Source organism: Hydra vulgaris, chromosome 02 (assembly GCF_038396675.1).
Source record: "Hydra vulgaris chromosome 02, alternate assembly HydraT2T_AEP".
NCBI classification, from domain to species: Eukaryota; Metazoa; Cnidaria; class Hydrozoa; order Anthoathecata; family Hydridae; genus Hydra; species Hydra vulgaris.
Genome location: NC_088921.1, coordinates 24,500,001 through 24,519,948, shown reverse-complemented (window position 1 = coordinate 24,519,948; position 19,948 = coordinate 24,500,001). Strand labels below are relative to the sequence as shown.

The 19,948-nt window shown below is 20.6% G+C and overlaps 1 protein-coding gene across 1 annotated transcript in view; it reads right to left on the bottom strand.

The window, feature by feature from the left end:
- Nucleotides 1-19,948, bottom strand: part of LOC100198511 (laminin subunit gamma-1) — a 68,493-nt gene that overhangs the window by 5,237 nt on the left and 43,308 nt on the right. The window contains exons 13-15 of the mRNA XM_065790385.1: nucleotides 18,389-18,556; nucleotides 16,573-17,351; nucleotides 16,163-16,495 (exon numbers count right to left, since the gene is read on the bottom strand). Of these exons, the coding sequence (XP_065646457.1) occupies nucleotides 16,163-16,495; nucleotides 16,573-17,351; nucleotides 18,389-18,556 (1,280 nt within the window). The remainder of the gene's footprint in view (nucleotides 1-16,162; nucleotides 16,496-16,572; nucleotides 17,352-18,388; nucleotides 18,557-19,948) is intronic.

Genomic DNA, 19,948 nt, shown 5'->3' with positions numbered 1-19,948 from the left:
GAGTGATTATGATTAGTGAAAATTAATAAAAAAAATTTGATATAAGAGAGATTAATGATAACAGAGTGATTATGATTAGTGAAAATTAATAAAAAAAATTTGATATAAGAGAGATTAATGATAACAGAGTGATTATGATTAGTGAAAATTAATAAAAAAAATTTGATATAAGAGAGATTAATGATAACAGAGTGATTATGATTAGTGAAAGTTATTTAAAAAATTTGATATAAAAGAGATTAATGATAACAGAGTGATTATGATTAGTGAAAATTATTTAAAAAAATTTGATATAAGAGAGATTAATGATAACAGAGTGATTATGATTAGTGAAAATTAATAAAAAAAATTTGATATAAGAGAGATTAATGATAACAGAGTGATTATGATTAGTGAAAGTTATTTAAAAAAATTTGATATAAGAGAGATTAATGATAACAGAGTGATTATGATTAGTGAAAATTATTTAAAAAAATTTGATACAAGAGAGATTAATGATAACAGAGTGATTATGATTAGTGAAAATTAATAAAAAAAATTTGATATAAGAGAGATTAATGATAACAGAGTGATTATGATTAGTAAAAATTAATAAAAAAATTTGATATAAGAGAGATTAATGATAACAGAGTGATTATGATTAGTGAAAATTAATAAAAAAAATTTGATATAAGAGAGATTAATGATAACAGAGTGATTATGATTAGTGAAAATTAATAAAAAAAATTTGATATAAGAGAGATTAATGATAACAGAGTGATTATGATTAGTGAAAGTTATTTAAAAAAATTTGATATAAGAGAGATTAATGATAACAGAGTGATTATGATTAGTAAAAATTATTTAAAAAAATTTGATATAAGAGAGATTAATGATAACAGAGTGATAATGATTAGTGAAAATTAATAAAAAAAATTTGATATAAGAGAGATTAATGATAACAGAGTGATTATGATTAGTGAAAGTTATTTAAAAAAATTTGATATAAGAGAGATTAATGATAACAGAGTGATTATGATTAGTGAAAATTATTTAAAAAAATTTGATATAAGAGAGATTAATGATAACAGAGTGATTATGATTAGTGAAAATTAATAAAAAAAATTTGATATAAGAGAGATTAATGATAACAGAGTGATTATGATTAGTGAAAATTAATAAAAAAAATTTGATATAAGAGAGATTAATGATAACAGAGTGATTATGATTAGTGAAAATTAATAAAAAAAATTTGATATAAGAGAGATTAATGATAACAGAGTGATTATGATTAGTGAAAGTTATTTAAAAAATTTGATATAAAAGAGATTAATGATAACAGAGTGATTATGATTAGTGAAAATTATTTAAAAAAATTTGATATAAGAGAGATTAATGATAACAGAGTGATTATGATTAGTGAAAATTAATAAAAAAAATTTGATATAAGAGAGATTAATGATAACAGAGTGATTATGATTAGTGAAAGTTATTTAAAAAAATTTGATATAAGAGAGATTAATGATAACAGAGTGATTATGATTAGTGAAAATTATTTAAAAAAATTTGATACAAGAGAGATTAATGATAACAGAGTGATTATGATTAGTGAAAATTAATAAAAAAAATTTGATATAAGAGAGATTAATGATAACAGAGTGATTATGATTAGTAAAAATTAATAAAAAAATTTGATATAAGAGAGATTAATGATAACAGAGTGATTATGATTAGTGAAAATTAATAAAAAAAATTTGATATAAGAGAGATTAATGATAACAGAGTGATAATGATTAGTGAAAATTAATAAAAAAAATTTGATATAAGAGAGATTAATGATAACAGAGTGATTATGATTAGTAAAAGTTATTTAAAAAAATTTGATATAAGAGAGATTAATGATAACAGAGTGATTATGATTAGTGAAAATTATTTAAAAAAATTTGATATAAGAGAGATTAATGATAACAGAGTGATTATGATTAGTGAAAATTAATAAAAAAAATTTGATATAAGAGAGATTAATGATAACAGAGTGATTATGATTAGTGAAAATTAATAAAAAAAATTTGATATAAGAGAGATTAATGATAACAGAGTGATTATGATTAGTGAAAATTAATAAAAAAAATTTGATATAAGAGAGATTAATGATAACAGAGTGATTATGATTAGTGAAAATTAATAAAAAAATTTGATATAAGAGAGATTAATGATAACAGAGTGATTATGATTAGTGAAAATTAATAAAAAAAATTTGATATAAGAGAGATTAATGATAACAGAGTGATTATGATTAGTGAAAGTTATTTAAAAAAATTTGATATAAGAGAGATTAATGATAACAGAGTGATTATGATTAGTGAAAATTAATAAAAAAAATTTGATATAAGAGAGATTAATGATAACAGAGTGATTATGATTAGTGAAATTTATTTAAAAAAATTTGATATAAGAGAGATTAATGATAACAGAGTGATTATGATTAGTGAAAATTATTTAAAAAAATTTGATATAAGAGAGATTAATGATAACAGAGTGATTATGATTAGTGAAAATTAATAAAAAAAATTTGATATAAGAGAGATTAATGATAACAGAGTGATTATGATTAGTAAAATTTATTTAAAAAAATTTGATATAAGAGAGATTAATGATAACAGAGTGATTATGATTAGTAAAAATTATTTAAAAAAATTTGATATAAGAGAGATTAATGATAACAGAGTGATTATGATTAGTGAAAATTAATAAAAGAAATTTGATATAAGAGAGATTAATGATAACAGAGTGATTATGATTAGTGAAAATTAATAAAAAAATTTGATATAAGAGAGATTAATGATAACAAAGTGAGTATGATTAGTGAAAATTAATAAAAATAATTTGAGATAAGAGAGATTAATGATAACATAGTGATTATGATTAGTGAAAATTAATAAAAAAAATTTGATATAAGAGAGATTAATGATAACAGAGTGATTATGATTAGTGAAAATTATTTAAAAAAATTTGATATAAGAGAGATTAATTATAACAGAGTGATTATGATTAGTGAAAATTATTTAAAAAAATTTGATATAAGAGAGATTAATGATAACAGAGTGATTATGATTAGTGAAAATTAATAAAAAAAATTTGATATAAGAGAGATTAATGATAACAGAGTGATTATGATTAGTAAAAATTATTTAAAAAAATTTGATATAAGAGAGATTAATGATAACAGAGTGATTATGATTAGTGAAAATTATTTAAAAAAATTTGATATAATAGATCAATGATAACAGAGTGATTATGATTAGTGAAAATTAATAAAAAAAATTTGATATAAGAGAGATTAATGATAACAGAGTGATTATGATTAGTGAAAATTAATAAAAAAAAATTTGATATAAGAGAGATTAATGATAACAGAGTGATTATGATTAGTGAAAATTAATAAAAAAAATTTGATATAAGAGAGATTAATGATAACAGAGTGATTATGATTAGTGAAAATTAATAAAAAAAATTTGATATAAGAGAGATTAATGATAACAGAGTGATTATGATTAGTGAAAGTTATTTAAAAAATTTGATATAAAAGAAATTAATGATAACAGAGTGATTATGATTAGTGAAAATTATTTAAAAAAATTTGATATAAGAGAGATTAATGATAACAGAGTGATTATGATTAGTGAAAATTAATAAAAAAAATTTGATATAAGAGAGAATTATGATAACAGAGTGATTATGATTAGTGAAAGTTATTTAAAAAAATTTGATATAAGAGAGATTAATGATAACAGAGTGATTATGATTAGTGAAAATTATTTAAAAAAATTTGATACAAGAGAGATTAATGATAACAGAGTGATTATGATTAGTGAAAATTAATAAAAAAAATTTGATATAAGAGAGATTAATGATAACAGAGTGATTATGATTAGTAAAAATTAATAAAAAAATTTGATATAAGAGAGATTAATGATAACAGAGTGATTATGATTAGTGAAAATTAATAAAAAAAATTTGATATAAGAGAGATTAATGATAACAGAGTGATTATGATTAGTGAAAATTAATAAAAAAAATTTGATATAAGAGAGATTAATGATAACAGAGTGATTATGATTAGTGAAAATTAATAAAAAAAATTTGATATAAGAGAGATTAATGATAACAGAGTGATTATGATTAGTGAAAGTTATTTAAAAAAATTTGATATAAGAGAGATTAATGATAACAGAGTGATTATGATTAGTGAAAATTATTTTAAAAAATTTGATATAAGAGAGATTAATGATAACAGAGTGATTATGATTAGTGAAAATTAATAAAAAAAATTTGATATAAGAGAGATTAATGATAACAGAGTGATTATGATTAGTGAAAATTAATAAAAAAAATTTGATATAAGAGAGATTAATGATATCAGAGTGATTATGATTAGTGAAAATTAATAATAAAAATTTGATATAAGAGAGATTAATGATAACAGAGTGATTATGATTAGTGAAAATTAATAAAAAAAATTTGATATAAGAGAGATTAATGATAACAGAGTGATTATGATTAGTGAAAGTTATTTAAAAAAATTTGATATAAGAGAGATTAATGATAACAGAGTGATTATGATTAGTAAAAATTATTTAAAAAAATTTGATATAAGAGAGATTAATGATAACAGAGTGATTATGATTAGTGAAAATTAATAAAAAAAATTTGATATAAGAGAGATTAATGATAACAGAGTGATTATGATTAGTGAAAATTAATAAAAAAAATTTGATATAAGAGAGATTAATGATAACAGAGTGATTATGATTAGTGAAAATTATTTAAAAAAATTTGATATAAGAGAGATTAATGATAACAGAGTGATTATGATTAGTGAAAATTAATAAAAAAAATTTGATATAAGAGAGATTAATGATAACAGAGTGATTATGATTAGTGAAAATTAATAAAAAAAATTTGATATAAGAGAGATTAATGATAACAGAGTGATTATGATTAGTGAAAATTATTTAAAAAAATTTGATATAAGAGAGATTAATGATAACAGAGTGATTATGATTAGTGAAAATTATTTAAAAAAATTTGATATAAGAGAGATTAATGATAACAGAGTGATTATGATTAGTGAAAATTAATAAAAAAAATTTGATATAAGAGAGATTAATGATAACAGAGTGATTATGATTAGTGAAAATTAATAAAAAAAATTTGATATAAGAGAGATTAATGATAACAGAGTGATTATGATTAGTGAAAGTTATTTAAAAAAATTTGATATAAGAGAGATTAATGATAACAGAGTGATTATGATTAGTGAAAGTTATTTAAAAAAATTTGATATAAGAGAGATTAATGATAACAGAGTGATTATGATTAGTGAAAATTAATAAAAAAAATTTGATATAAGAGAGATTAATGATAACAGAGTGATTATGATTAGTGAAAGTTATTTAAAAAAATTTGATATAAGAGAGATTAATGATAACAGAGTGATTATGATTAGTGAAAGTTATTTAAAAAAATTTGATATAAGAGAGATTAATGATAACAGAGTGATTATGATTAGTGAAAATTATTTAAAAAAATTTGATATAAGAGAGATTAATGATAACAGAGTGATTATGATTAGTGAAAGTTATTTAAAAAAATTTGATATAAGAGAGATTAATGATAACAGAGTGATTATGATTAGTGAAAATTATTTAAAAAAATTTGATATAAGAGAGATTAATGATAACAGAGTGATTATGATTAGTGAAAATTAATAAAAAAAATTTGATATAAGAGAGATTAATGATAACAGAGTGATTATGATTAGTGAAAATTAATAAAAAAAATTTGATATAAGAGAGATTAATGATAACAGAGTGATTATGATTAGTGAAAATTATTTAAAAAAATTTGATATAAGAGAGATTAATGATAACAGAGTGATTATGATTAGTGAAAATTATTAAAAAAAATTTGATATAAGAGAGATTAATGATAACAGAGTGATTATGATTAGTGAAAATTAATAAAAAAAATTTGATATAAGAGAGATTAATGATAACAGAGTGATTATGATTAGTGAAAATTAATAAAAAAAATTTGATATAAGAGAGATTAATGATAACAGAGTGATTATGATTAGTGAAAATTAATTAAAAAAATTTGATATAAGAGAGATTAATGATAACAGAGTGATTATGATTAGTGAAAGTTATTTAAAAAAATTTGATATAAGAGAGATTAATGATAACAGAGTGATTATGATTAGTGAAAATTATTTAAAAAAATTTGATATAAGAGAGATTAATGATAACAGAGTGATTATGATTAGTGAAAATTAATAAAAAAAATTTGATATAAGAGAGATTAATGATAACAGAGTGATTATGATTAGTGAAAATTAATAAAAAAAATTTGATATAAGAGAGATTAATGATAACAGAGTGATTATGATTAGTGAAAATTAATTAAAAAAATTTGATATAAGAGAGATTAATGATAACAGAGTGATTATGATTAGTGAAAATTAATTAAAAAAATTTGATATAAGAGAGATTAATGATAACAGAGTGATTATGATTAGTGAAAATTAATAAAAAAAATTTGATATAAGAGAGATTAATGATAACAGAGTGATTATGATTAGTGAAAGTTATTTAAAAAAATTTGATATAAGAGAGATTAATGATAACAGAGTGATTATGATTAGTGAAAATTATTTAAAAAAATTTGATATAAGAGAGATTAATGATAACAGAGTGATTATGATTAGTGAAAATTAATAAAAAAAATTTGATATAAGAGAGATTAATGATAACAGAGTGATTATGATTAGTGAAAATTAATAAAAAAAATTTGATATAAGAGAGATTAATGATAACAGAGTGATTATGATTAGTGAAAGTTATTTAAAAAAATTTGATATAAGAGAGATTAATGATAACAGAGTGATTATGATTAGTGAAAATTATTAAAAAAAATTTGATATAAGAGAGAATAATTATAACAGATTGATTATTATTAGTTAATATTATTAAAATATATTTTATATAAGAGAGATTAATGATAACAGAGTGATTATGATTAGTGAAATTTATTTAAAAAAATTTGATATAAGAGAGATTAATGATAACAGAGTGATTATGATTAGTGAAAATTAATAAAAAAAATTTGATATAAGAGAGATTAATGATAACAGTGTGATTATGATTTGTGAAAATTAATAAAAAAAATTTGATATAAGAGAGATTAATGAAAACAGAGTGATTATGATTAGTGAAAATTATTTTAAAAAATTTGATATAAGAGAGATTAATGATAACAGAGTGATTATGATTAGTGAAAATTAATAAAAAAAATTTGATATAAGAGAGATTAATGATAACAGAGTGATTATGATTAGTGAAAATTAATTAAAAAAATTTGATATAAGAGAGATTAATGATAACAGAGTGATTATGATTAGTGAAAATTATTTAAAAAAATTTGATATAAGAGAGATTAATGATAACAGAGTGATTATGATTAGTGAAAATTAATAAAAAAAATTTGATATAAGAGAGATTAATGATAACAGAGTGATTATGATTAGTGAAAGTTATTTAAAAAAATTTGATATAAGAGAGATTAATGATAACAGAGTGATTATGATTAGTGAAAATTATTTAAAAAAATTTGATATAAGAGAGATTAATGATAACAGAGTGATTATGATTAGTGAAAATTAATAAAAAAAATTTGATATAAGAGAGATTAATGATAACAGAGTGATTATGATTAGTGAAAGTTATTTAAAAAAATTTGATATAAGAGAGATTAATGATAACAGAGTGATTATGATTAGTGAAAATTATTTAAAAAAATTTGATATAAGAGAGATTAATGATAACAGAGTGATTATGATTAGTGAAAATTAATAAAAAAAATTTGATATAAGAGAGATTAATGATAACAGAGTGATTATGATTAGTGAAAGTTATTTAAAAAAATTTGATATAAGAGAGATTAATGATAACAGAGTGATTATGATTAGTGAAAATTATTTAAAAAAATTTGATATAAGAGAGATTAATGATAACAGAGTGATTATGATTAGTGAAAATTAATAAAAAAAATTTGATATAAGAGAGATTAATGATAACAGAGTGATTATGATTAGTGAAAATTATTAAAAAAAATTTGATATAAGAGAGATTAATGATAACAGAGTGATTATGATTAGTGAAAATTAATTAAAAAAATTTGATATAAGAGAGATTAATGATAACAGAGTGATTATGATTAGTGAAAATTAATGAAAAAAATTTGATATAAGAGAGATTAATGATAACAGAGTGATTATGATTAGTGAAAGTTATTTAAAAAAATTTGATATAAGAGAGATTAATGATAACAGAGTGATTATGATTAGTGAAAATTAATAAAAAAAATTTGATATAAGAGAGATTAATGATAACAGAGTGATTATGATTAGTGAAAATTAATAAAAAAAATTTGATATAAGAGAGATTAATGATAACAGAGTGATTATGATTAGTGAAAGTTAATTAAAAAAATTTGATATAAGAGAGATTAATGATAACAGAGTGATTATGATTAGTGAAAATTAATAAAAAAAATTTGATATAAGAGAGATTAATGATAACAGAGTGATTATGATTAGTGAAAGTTATTTAAAAAAATTTGATATAAGAGAGATTAATGATAACAGAGTGATTATGATTAGTGAAAGTTATTTAAAAAAATTTGATATAAGAGAGATTAATGATAACAGAGTGATTATGATTAGTGAAAATTAATAAAAAAAATTTGATATAAGAGAGATTAATGATAACAGAGTGATTATGATTAGTGAAAGTTATTTAAAAAAATTTGATATAAGAGAGATTAATGATAACAGAGTGATTATGATTAGTGAAAATTATTTAAAAAAATTTGATATAAGAGAGATTAATGATAACAGAGTGATTATGATTAGTGAAAATTAATAAAAAAAATTTGATATAAGAGAGATTAATGATAACAGAGTGATTATGATTAGTGAAAATTAATAAAAAAAATTTGATATAAGAGAGATTAATGATAACAGAGTGATTATGATTAGTGAAAATTATTTAAAAAAATTTGATATAAGAGAGATTAATGATAACAGAGTGATTATGATTAGTGAAAATTAATAAAAAAAATTTGATATAAGAGAGATTAATGATAACAGAGTGATTATGATTAGTGAAAGTTATTTAAAAAAATTTGATATAAGAGAGATTAATGATAACAGAGTGATTATGATTAGTGAAAATTATTTAAAAAAATTTGATATAAGAGAGATTAATGATAACAGAGTGATTATGATTAGTGAAAATTAATAAAAAAAATTTGATATAAGAGAGATTAATGATAACAGAGTGATTATGATTAGTGAAAATTAATAAAAAAAATTTGATATAAGAGAGATTAATGATAACAGAGTGATTATGATTAGTGAAAATTAATAAAAAAAATTTGATATAAGAGAGATTAATGATAACAGAGTGATTATGATTAGTGAAAATTAATAAAAAAAATTTGATATAAGAGAGATTAATGATAACAGAGTGATTATGATTAGTGAAATTTATTAAAAAAAATTTGATATAAGAGAGATTAATGATAACATAGTGATTATGATTAGTGAAAATTATTTTAAAAAATTTGATATAAGAGAGATTAATGATAACAGAGTGATTATGATTAGTGAAAATTAATAAAAAAAATTTGATATAAGAGAGATTAATGATAACAGAGTGATTATGATTAGTGAAAGTTATTTAAAAAAATTTGATATAAGAGAGATTAATGATAACAGAGTGATTATGATTAGTGAAAATTATTTAAAAAAATTTGATATAAGAGAGATTAATGATAACAGAGTGATTATGATTAGTGAAAATTAATAAAAAAAATTTGATATAAGAGAGATTAATGATAACAGAGTGATTATGATTAGTGAAAATTAATAAAAAAAATTTGATATAAGAGAGATTAATGATAACAGAGTGATTATGATTAGTGAAAATTAATAAAAAAAATTTGATATAAGAGAGATTAATGATAACAGAGTGATTATGATTAGTGAAAATTAATAAAAAAAATTTGATATAAGAGAGATTAATGATAACAGAGTGATTATGATTAGTGAAAATTATTTAAAAAAATTTGATATAAGAGAGATTAATGATAACAGAGTGATTATGATTAGTGTAAATTATTTAAAAAAATTTGATATAAGAGAGATTAATGATAACAGAGTGATTATGATTAGTGAAAATTAATAAAAAAAATTTGATATAAGAGAGATTAATGATAACAGAGTGATTATGATTAGTGAAAGTTATTTAAAAAAATTTGATATAAGAGAGATTAATGATAACAGAGTGATTATGATTAGTGAAAATTAATAAAAAAAATTTGATATAAGAGAGATTAATGATAACAGAGTGATTATGATTAGTGAAAATTAATAAAAAAAATTTGATATAAGAGAGATTAATGATAACAGAGTGATTATGATTAGTGAAAATTAATAAAAAAAATTTGATATAAGAGAGATTAATGATAACAGAGTGATTATGATTAGTGAAAATTAATAAAAAAAATTTGATATAAGAGAGATTAATGATAACAGAGTGATTATGATTAGTGAAAATTAATAAAAAAAATTTGATATAAGAGAGATTAATGATAACAGAGTGATTATGATTAGTGAAAATTATTTAAAAAAATTTGATATAAGAGAGATTAATGATAACAGAGTGATTATGATTAGTGAAAATTAATAAAAAAAATTTGATATAAGAGAGATTAATGATAACAGAGTGATTATGATTAGTGAAAGTTATTTAAAAAAATTTGATATAAGAGAGATTAATGATAACAGAGTGATTATGATTAGTGAAAATTATTTAAAAAAATTTGATATAAGAGAGATTAATGATAACAGAGTGATTATGATTAGTGAAAATTAATAAAAAAAATTTGATATAAGAGAGATTAATGATAACAGAGTGATTATGATTAGTGAAAATTAATAAAAAAAATTTGATATAAGAGAGATTAATGATAACAGAGTGATTATGATTAGTGAAAATTATTTAAAAAAATTTGATATAAGAGAGATTAATGATAACAGAGTGATTATGATTAGTGAAAATTAATAAAAAAAATTTGATATAAGAGAGATTAATGATAACAGAGTGATTATGATTAGTGAAAGTTATTTAAAAAAATTTGATATAAGAGAGATTAATGATAACAGAGTGATTATGATTAGTGAAAATTATTTAAAAAAATTTGATATAAGAGAGATTAATGATAACAGAGTGATTATGATTAGTGAAAATTAATAAAAAAAATTTGATATAAGAGAGATTAATGATAACAGAGTGATTATGATTAGTGAAAATTAATAAAAAAAATTTGATATAAGAGAGATTAATGATAACAGAGTGATTATGATTAGTGAAAATTAATAAAAAAAATTTGATATAAGAGAGATTAATGATAACAGAGTGATTATGATTAGTGAAAATTAATAAAAAAAATTTGATATAAGAGAGATTAATGATAACAGAGTGATTATGATTAGTGAAAATTAATTAAAAAAATTTGATATAAGAGAGATTAATGATAACAGAGTGATTATGATTAGTGAAAATTATTTAAAAAAATTTGATATAAGAGAGATTAATGATAACAGAGTGATTATGATTAGTGAAAATTAATAAAAAAAATTTGATATAAGAGAGATTAATGATAACAGAGTGATTATGATTAGTGAAAGTTATTTAAAAAAATTTGATATAAGAGAGATTAATGATAACAGAGTGATTATGATTAGTGAAAATTATTTAAAAAAATTTGATATAAGAGAGATTAATGATAACAGAGTGATTATGATTAGTGAAAATTAATAAAAAAAATTTGATATAAGAGAGATTAATGATAACAGAGTGATTATGATTAGTGAAAATTAATAAAAAAAATTTGATATAAGAGAGATTAATGATAACAGAGTGATTATGATTAGTGAAAATTAATAAAAAAAATTTGATATAAGAGAGATTAATGATAACAGAGTGATTATGATTAGTGAAAATTAATAAAAAAAATTTGATATAAGAGAGATTAATGATAACAGAGTGATTATGATTAGTGAAAGTTATTTAAAAAAATTTGATATAAGAGAGATTAATGATAACAGAGTGATTATGATTAGTGAAAGTTATTTAAAAAAATTTGATATAAGAGAGATTAATGATAACAGAGTGATTATGATTAGTGAAAATTAATAAAAAAAATTTGATATAAGAGAGATTAATGATAACAGAGTGATTATGATTAGTGAAAGTTATTTAAAAAAATTTGATATAAGAGAGATTAATGATAACAGAGTGATTATGATTAGTGAAAATTATTTAAAAAAATTTGATATAAGAGAGATTAATGATAACAGAGTGATTATGATTAGTGAAAATTAATAAAAAAAATTTGATATAAGAGAGATTAATGATAACAGAGTGATTATGATTAGTGAAAATTAATAAAAAAAATTTGATATAAGAGAGATTAATGATAACAGAGTGATTATGATTAGTGAAAATTATTTAAAAAAATTTGATATAAGAGAGATTAATGATAACAGAGTGATTATGATTAGTGAAAATTAATAAAAAAAATTTGATATAAGAGAGATTAATGATAACAGAGTGATTATGATTAGTGAAAGTTATTTTAAAAAATTTGATATAAGAGAGATTAATGATAACAGAGTGATTATGATTAGTGAAAATTATTTAAAAAAATTTGATATAAGAGAGATTAATGATAACAGAGTGATTATGATTAGTGAAAATTAATAAAAAAAATTTGATATAAGAGAGATTAATGATAACAGAGTGATTATGATTAGTGAAAATTAATAAAAAAAATTTGATATAAGAGAGATTAATGATAACAGAGTGATTATGATTAGTGAAAATTAATAAAAAAAATTTGATATAAGAGAGATTAATGATAACAGAGTGATTATGATTAGTGAAAATTAATAAAAAAAATTTGATATAAGAGAGATTAATGATAACAGAGTGATTATGATTAGTGAAAGTTATTTAAAAAAATTTGATATAAGAGAGATTAATGATAACAGAGTGATTATGATTAGTGAAAATTATTTAAAAAAATTTGATATAAGAGAGATTAATGATAACAGAGTGATTATGATTAGTGAAAATTAATAAAAAAAATTTGATATAAGAGAGATTAATGATAACAGAGTGATTATGATTAGTGAAAGTTATTTAAAAAAATTTGATATAAGAGAGATTAATGATAACAGAGTGATTATGATTAGTGAAAATTATTTAAAAAAATTTGATATAAGAGAGATTAATGATAACAGAGTGATTATGATTAGTGAAAATTAATAAAAAAAATTTGATATAAGAGAGATTAATGATAACAGAGTGATTATGATTAGTGAAAATTAATAAAAAAAATTTGATATAAGAGAGATTAATGATAACAGAGTGATTATGATTAGTGAAAATTATTAAAAAAAATTTGATATAAGAGAGATTAATGATAACAGAGTGATTATGATTAGTGAAAATTAATAAAAAAAATTTGATATAAGAGAGATTAATGATAACAGAGTGATTATGATTAGTGAAAGTTATTTAAAAAAATTTGATATAAGAGAGATTAATGATAACAGAGTGATTATGATTAGTGAAAATTATTTAAAAAAATTTGATATAAGAGAGATTAATGATAACAGAGTGATTATGATTAGTGAAAATTAATAAAAAAAATTTGATATAAGAGAGATTAATGATAACAGAGTGATTATGATTAGTGAAAATTAATAAAAAAAATTTGATATAAGAGAGATTAATGATAACAGAGTGATTATGATTAGTGAAAATTAATAAAAAAAATTTGATATAAGAGAGATTAATGATAACAGAGTGATTATGATTAGTGAAAATTAATTAAAAAAATTTGATATAAGAGAGATTAATGATAACAGAGTGATTATGATTAGTGAAATTTATTTAAAAAAATTTGATATAAGAGAGATTAATGATAACAGAGTGATTATGATTAGTGAAAATTATTTAAAAAAATTTGATATAAGAGAGATTAATGATAACAGAGTGATTATGATTAGTGAAAATTAATAAAAAAAATTTGATATAAGAGAGATTAATGATAACAGAGTGATTATGATTAGTGAAAATTAATAAAAAAAATTTGATATAAGAGAGATTAATGATAACAGAGTGATTATGATTAGTGAAAATTAATAAAAAAAATTTGATATAAGAGAGATTAATGATAACAGAGTGATTATGATTAGTGAAAATTATTTAAAAAAATTTGATATAAGAGAGATTAATGATAACAGAGTGATTATGATTAGTGAAAATTATTTAAAAAAATTTGATATAAGAGAGATTAATGATAACAGAGTGATTATGATTAGTGAAAATTAATAAAAAAAATTTGATATAAGAGAGATTAATGATAACAGAGTGATTATGATTAGTGAAAATTATTTAAAAAAATTTGATATAAGAGAGATTAATGATAACAGAGTGATTATGATTAGTGAAAATTAATAAAAAAAATTTGATATAAGAGAGATTAATGATAACAGAGTGATTATGATTAGTGAAAATTAATAAAAAAAATTTGATATAAGAGAGATTAATGATAACAGAGTGATTATGATTAGTGAAAATTAATAAAAAAAATTTGATATAAGAGAGATTAATGATAACAGAGTGATTATGATTAGTGAAAATTAATAAAAAAAATTTGATATAAGAGAGATTAATGATAACAGAGTGATTATGATTAGTGAAAGTTATTTAAAAAAATTTGATATAAGAGAGATTAATGATAACAGAGTGATTATGTTTAGAGAAAAATAATTATAAAAATTAGATATCAGAGAGATTTATGATAAAAGAGTGATTATGATTAGTGAAATTTAATTAAAAAAATTTGATATAAGAGAGATTAATGATAACAGAGTGATTATGATTAGTAAAAGTTATTTAAAAAAATTTGATATAAGAGAGATTAATGATAACAGAGTGATTATGATTAGTGAAAATTATTTAAAAAAATTTGATATAAGAGAGATTAATGATAACAGAGTGATTATGATTAGTGAAAATTAATAAAAAAAATTTGATATAAGAGAGATTAATGATAACAGAGTGATTATGATTAGTGAAAATTAATAAAAAAAATTTGATATAAGAGAGATTAATGATAACAGAGTGATTATGATTAGTGAAAATTAATAAAAAAAATTTGATATAAGAGAGATTAATGATAACAGAGTGATTATGATTAGTGAAAGTTATTTAAAAAAATTTGATATAAGAGAGATTAATGATAACAGAGTGATTATGATTAGTGAAAATTAATTAAAAAAATTTGATATAAGAGAGATTAATGATAACAGAGTTATTATGATTAGTGAAAAGGATTAACAATAATAGAGATATAATAATAAAAATTATTTAGCAGTACAGGTTAGAGTATTTATAACATTTTTTGAACAAGATAGTTTTGCCCTTATTTTTTTTAAGCCCAAATACACCCTGTTATGTTGTTATGGCGCCAGAAAATGTGATCAAAAAGTAAAAATTTAATAGTAAAATAGCTTGAATAAGCAAGATAACCAGAATAATTAAATATAATAAGATTGTACAACTGCATGAAAATTCTATAAAAAGATGTCAGTGTAAGTAAAAATGTCAGTGTAAATAAAGCCACTAAAAAAGTGTTACTAGATCAACATAAGATTGGTAGTAGGTTTTATGATATTTTAGAAATGAAACTATTATTTTATCATTAACTGTTTTCCTATTTAATTTTATAATATTTGTTTTATAAAACAAACATTACAAGTATATATAGGAAAACTAGTTAATGATTAAGCCACTTAGTTTTTAATTTGTGCATTTAAAAGTTAGATTTTTACATTTTAATAAAATTTTACAGATTTTATTTTTCTTAATTATTTTTAATTAATCTTAATTATTTTAACAACTGTTTATTTTGATTTGCTATTTTGTTCAACTTATTTTAGTATTGTAGCATTATTTTTAAATACTTAAAAAAAAAATCATACTTGTGTGAGAGCTTCGTTAGCAGCTCGCTTTGCTTGAGAAGCAACAACCATAAAGTTTTTAACTGTATTTAACATGGTCCAAGCATCATCATATGTCTTCTTGGCAATATTAACAGCCAAAACAGTTTTGTTATATAATAACACAATATTGGTAAACAAAAGAGAAGATCGTCGCTCAATGGCAGAAATTTGAGTTTGGTGTAATGAAGTTTTGAGTTTAGTGATTTCCAAAGCAACAGAATTGACATTTGTTGTCAGTGAAAATACTGAAGTTGTAAATCCATTAAAACGATCTCGCAGTGCTTGTGTAAGAAAACCCAAACTTGTGATGTTCTAATCATAATTAAAATATTTTATCAATACTTATACCGAATCATTAAGTTTGTCTTTTATAATTGTAAATAACTCACCTTTGAATTATCAACTAATGGTGAAGTAGTAGCATTCAACACAGTTTGAGAATACAGCAACACTCTGCTTGCATTTCGAAACCAATTTTGAATAGCTGCAAGACAAGTTCTTGCAATACTTTGAACTTCTTTACCCCGTAACAACACAGGTTCAAAAGTAAATGTCATATTAAATGCAGTTTCTCGTGTTAATTTTGCAGTGCTGGCAGCTTGGACAGCAGCATTTATTGATACTTGTATTTTCTGCTTTAAATCATACTTTTTTGTTAAAACTTCATTTGTTCTTCTTGTAGCTAGAGCTACATATCCTCCCATCTCATTTCCTAAATTTCGCAGCTGTTCCATAGCCACACCTTGCTGTTGCATTCGTGCCCGTACTGTGTTATTGATTAAATTGAAGCTGGTTATCAAATAATGAAAGATAGCAGAGTACTGAAACACGGTAGAGTTATGTATGGCAAATATAGTGTTTGCACCCATTAATAGACTTTCCAATTTTGCATATGTTGAATTAGACAGCGTATTTAAAAACAAGTTTACACTATTATCAAGACTTTTCCACAAAAGATCCAATCCTGAACCAACTGACAATCCTTGATCTGCTCGGCGAGCAAGATTAGTAATATCAGATCTCATTGAACTAATAGACTGATAAAAAGGAGAAACAGTCATGCTAGATAACTTTGATACCATATTTAAAATTTGAATTTGAACTTGAAGAATATTACTGCGTAATTGCAAAACAGAATTTTCTATTAGACCATAACACACTGGACATTCTGTTTAATAAAATAACAATTATTTGAGTTAAAAATACTAGGATTATTCTACATAAATAAAAATATATTTAATTACTTTTTACAAAACTTTATTACTAAAATAAGGAAGGCAAGGCAAGAATGTAAAATCAGGATAAACAATATACATCAAATGACAAGTTGGCTAAAAAATTATTTCAATCTTGCTATCACGGAAACTTTTTTTTTTTAGATTTGATGGATCTGGTAATATTAAGTGTGGCTGAAAAAAGTAAAACTGGTTGGAGAGCTGCAAAATAGGAGCCATCTGACTTCTATAACTTTTTTGTTTCTTGAAGGAAGTGCATTCGCCTTATATGAGCAGGTTAGCAATAGCAAGAAAACCTCTGCCGTGGATATTGAAAAGTCTTCATTGGATGTGTTTGCAGTTAATAACTTTAATAACCCTACGAGTTGTTGAAAGATGAAATGAAAGTGTCAATGTCTTGTGAGTGGTTAAAAGTAATAATTTTGTTAATGGCATGGATGTTATCAATCTTTGTGGAGGAATGCACCTATGCAATGAAAAGATTGAAGCAGAAAAAATTGAAAAGACACTTTGGTAGAAAATGGTCTGCAGACAACTATTTCAATAATTCCCTGTTCATACTGTATATTATTTTAACCACTTGAAGAATTTAGAGGAAGAGAAAATGTGTGCTAATTTTTCCATTAATGAAGTTGAACTTTAATTAAATAATTTATTATTTAACATAGTCTTTTTAAATATTTAACAAAACAAATTGTAAAAAAAAAAATTATATTGATTACTTTCTCATATTTTCATCTACTTTTTAACTACAAAAATATCCACAAACTTTGAAGTCACATCAAAATAAAATATCAAATTTGATTCATCCAACATTAAAAAGACAACTCTGAAATACTCATACATATAATGAAAAAAATCTATTAAGATACAAAAAAACAGCTTATCATAAAGCCCTTTCAAATAACTCGAATAACACATTTTTATTTTAAATAAATTTAACCAAAAATTTTTAATAAATTTGACATACCTTGACATCTTAACTCAACAGTCAATGAAATATTGAAAGAATTTTCTTTACAAAGATTACATTGTCTTCCCCCAACATTTTTTTGAGAATCACAAACACATTGACCAGTCAAACTATCACACTCATTGTTATTCCCACCTTGAGTGCCAGGAAGGTAGCAATCACAAGCTATAAATATATATATATATATATATATATATATATATATATATATATATATATATATATATAAATATATATATATACAAATATATTAAAATATATATGTATATAAATAAATATGTATACATTATATATATATATGTATATATATATATATATATATATATATATATATATATATATATATATATATATATATATGTATATATATATATATATATATATATATATATATATATATATATATATATATATATATATATATATATATGTGTATATATATATATGTGTATATATATATATATATATATATATATATATATATATATATATATATATATATATATATATATATATATATATATATACAGGGGCTATTCTAGGAAAAAAATTTGGGTGGTGGTACCCTCCAGTCCTGGAGAAATTTGGCAGAAATATTGCCAACTTTCAAGGTTTTATTGCGAGAAAAAAAATATTTGCCAAAAAAAACGTAATAAAAAAAAGTCCTCAATTTTTAATTTGGGTGGCACCCAAATACAGTTGACGCTGTCGAAAACAGTCTAGAATAGCCCCTGATATATATAAATAAATTAGTAAAAACACCAATTAAAATTTCTCCTAAAGTCTGTTTCACCTACAGCATTTTCATCAGGAACCTGATGAACCTGCTTGCTTCCTGATGAACCTGCTGAAGGTGAAACAGACTTTAGAAGAAATTTAAATTAGTTTAGTAGAAATTTAGATAAGTGTTTTTACTTATTTATTATTACTCTGTTCTTTAAGAAAATTGAGCATTCTATTTGTTGAATACTTAATTTAATTTCTAATTTAATTTACATATATTAACAATTATTTCATAGTTTAATATGTTTTAATGATTTGTAAAGTAAAAATCAAAAATTGTTTTAGAAGCTTTATTATTCTTATAAAACATACTCACTGCAGGAAAAACAAATTATAATATTAACTTAGTAGAAAAAAATGAATGTTTTATAAGTATAAGCTACATACAAAACAATGATTTTAGCACAAGTTTGTTAACTAAATAATAACTTAATACTTATTACATTAGTATTAATTTATTATTTATTAACACTAATTATACAAAATTAGCAAACTACTATATATATATATATATATATATATATATATATATATATATATATATATATATATATATATATATATATAATATATATAAATATATATATATATATTCATATTTATATATATAAAATATATGTATATATGTAGCAACACTCTGTGTTTCAAAAAAATGTTTTAAAGAAACAAAAACACTATTAATTAAAAAAACTTTCTAGTCATTATTATTGCGGTTTTTTAAAAAACCATAAAATTGATTTTTCTAAAAAATGCTGAAAATCGCTGTCTAAGCAG